This window comes from Fulmarus glacialis, unplaced genomic scaffold (genome assembly GCF_000690835.1).
Source record: "Fulmarus glacialis isolate BGI_N327 unplaced genomic scaffold, ASM69083v1 scaffold17541, whole genome shotgun sequence".
Taxonomy (NCBI): Eukaryota; Metazoa; Chordata; class Aves; order Procellariiformes; family Procellariidae; genus Fulmarus; species Fulmarus glacialis.
In genome coordinates, this window is record NW_009194856.1 from 1743 (window position 1) to 2756 (window position 1014).

Below are 1014 nucleotides of genomic sequence, written 5' to 3' on the forward strand. Positions count from 1 at the left end.
ACCCTCTGCTGCCACGATCTGAGCCCAGAAGGCATCGCCTGCCCTAAGAGGGCCCCGGGCGCGGGGTCCCAGCAGCTCCCATACAGCCTGGGAGAAGGTACAACCTCCCGAGGACGCCTGGCAGCGCGCGGGGGCCAGGCCACGCTGCCCAGACCCCCTGTTCTGGGAAGAGCTGCACCGGCCATCTCTGCCCCCCTCCCAGGCCTGCTGCCCCGGCAGGAACGTCCCAGGGGCTGAGGGCAGGACGTTCCAGTAAATGCAATGGGTTTTAAGCTCTGGGATCTCCCCATCTTTATCCCACAGTTGCCAGCTGCCCAAAGACAGGGAGAGCTCAACTCCCAACGCAGCTTCCCAGGCCGCTTGTTTCGCGCTCAGAACAGTAAGTCTGCCTCTGGGTGCAAAAGAAGCCAAGCCTGGTGGCAAGTCTCATTTCTTAAAAAGAAGGGATTTTAAAACAATTCAAGTTTGGTAACTCCTCTCACCCTGGCTATAAATGAGGCCGAAACTCACCCTCGTGCAGAAATCAGGTTCAAAGTTCAGCCAATTTGTGCGGGCTACCGACAGCCCCATCCCCTCGGGGGGTGACAAAGGCAATTCAACTCCCTTTGCAGAGCTGTCACCGCAGAGCCCTGGACCAGGGCTGAATCCGGCTCCTGAAGCCCAGGGTGAGCTCGGAGCAGGATCCTGGAGGAACAGCTCCAGGCAGGGATTGGCCCAGGATGCGTTTGGTGACAGAAGTACCGGGTACTGCTCGGCCTGAGAGGACTGGTGCGTAGGCAAAGGAACTGGCTTGACTCAAACGGACTGGAGCAGTTTCTCAGCAGGCCGAAGGCAGCGAGTTGCTCTCTACCTTCAGTCCTTTGCTGGCCAGGAAGGCGTCCTGCTTGGGCTCGCGGCCCAGGAACTTCCTCAACATGTCAGAAGCATCCAGGGAACCACCGGGATGCAGGATGCAATTCCTGTAATCCATGCCCACCTGCAAGGAGAGAGACGCGGGTACACGTAGGACACCCG

General features: G+C 59.3%; 1 protein-coding gene across 1 annotated transcript in view; it reads right to left on the bottom strand.

Moving 5' to 3' along the window:
• Positions 1-614: 614 nt before the first annotated feature.
• The window catches only part of THOP1 (thimet oligopeptidase 1), a gene marked incomplete at its 5' end in the record, with an annotated part of 6771 nt that continues 6371 nt past the window's right edge, over positions 615-1014 (bottom strand). Inside the window, one exon of the mRNA XM_009587911.1 lies at positions 615-1003. Within this exon, the coding sequence (XP_009586206.1) occupies positions 818-1003 (186 nt within the window). The remainder of the gene's footprint in view (positions 1004-1014) is intronic.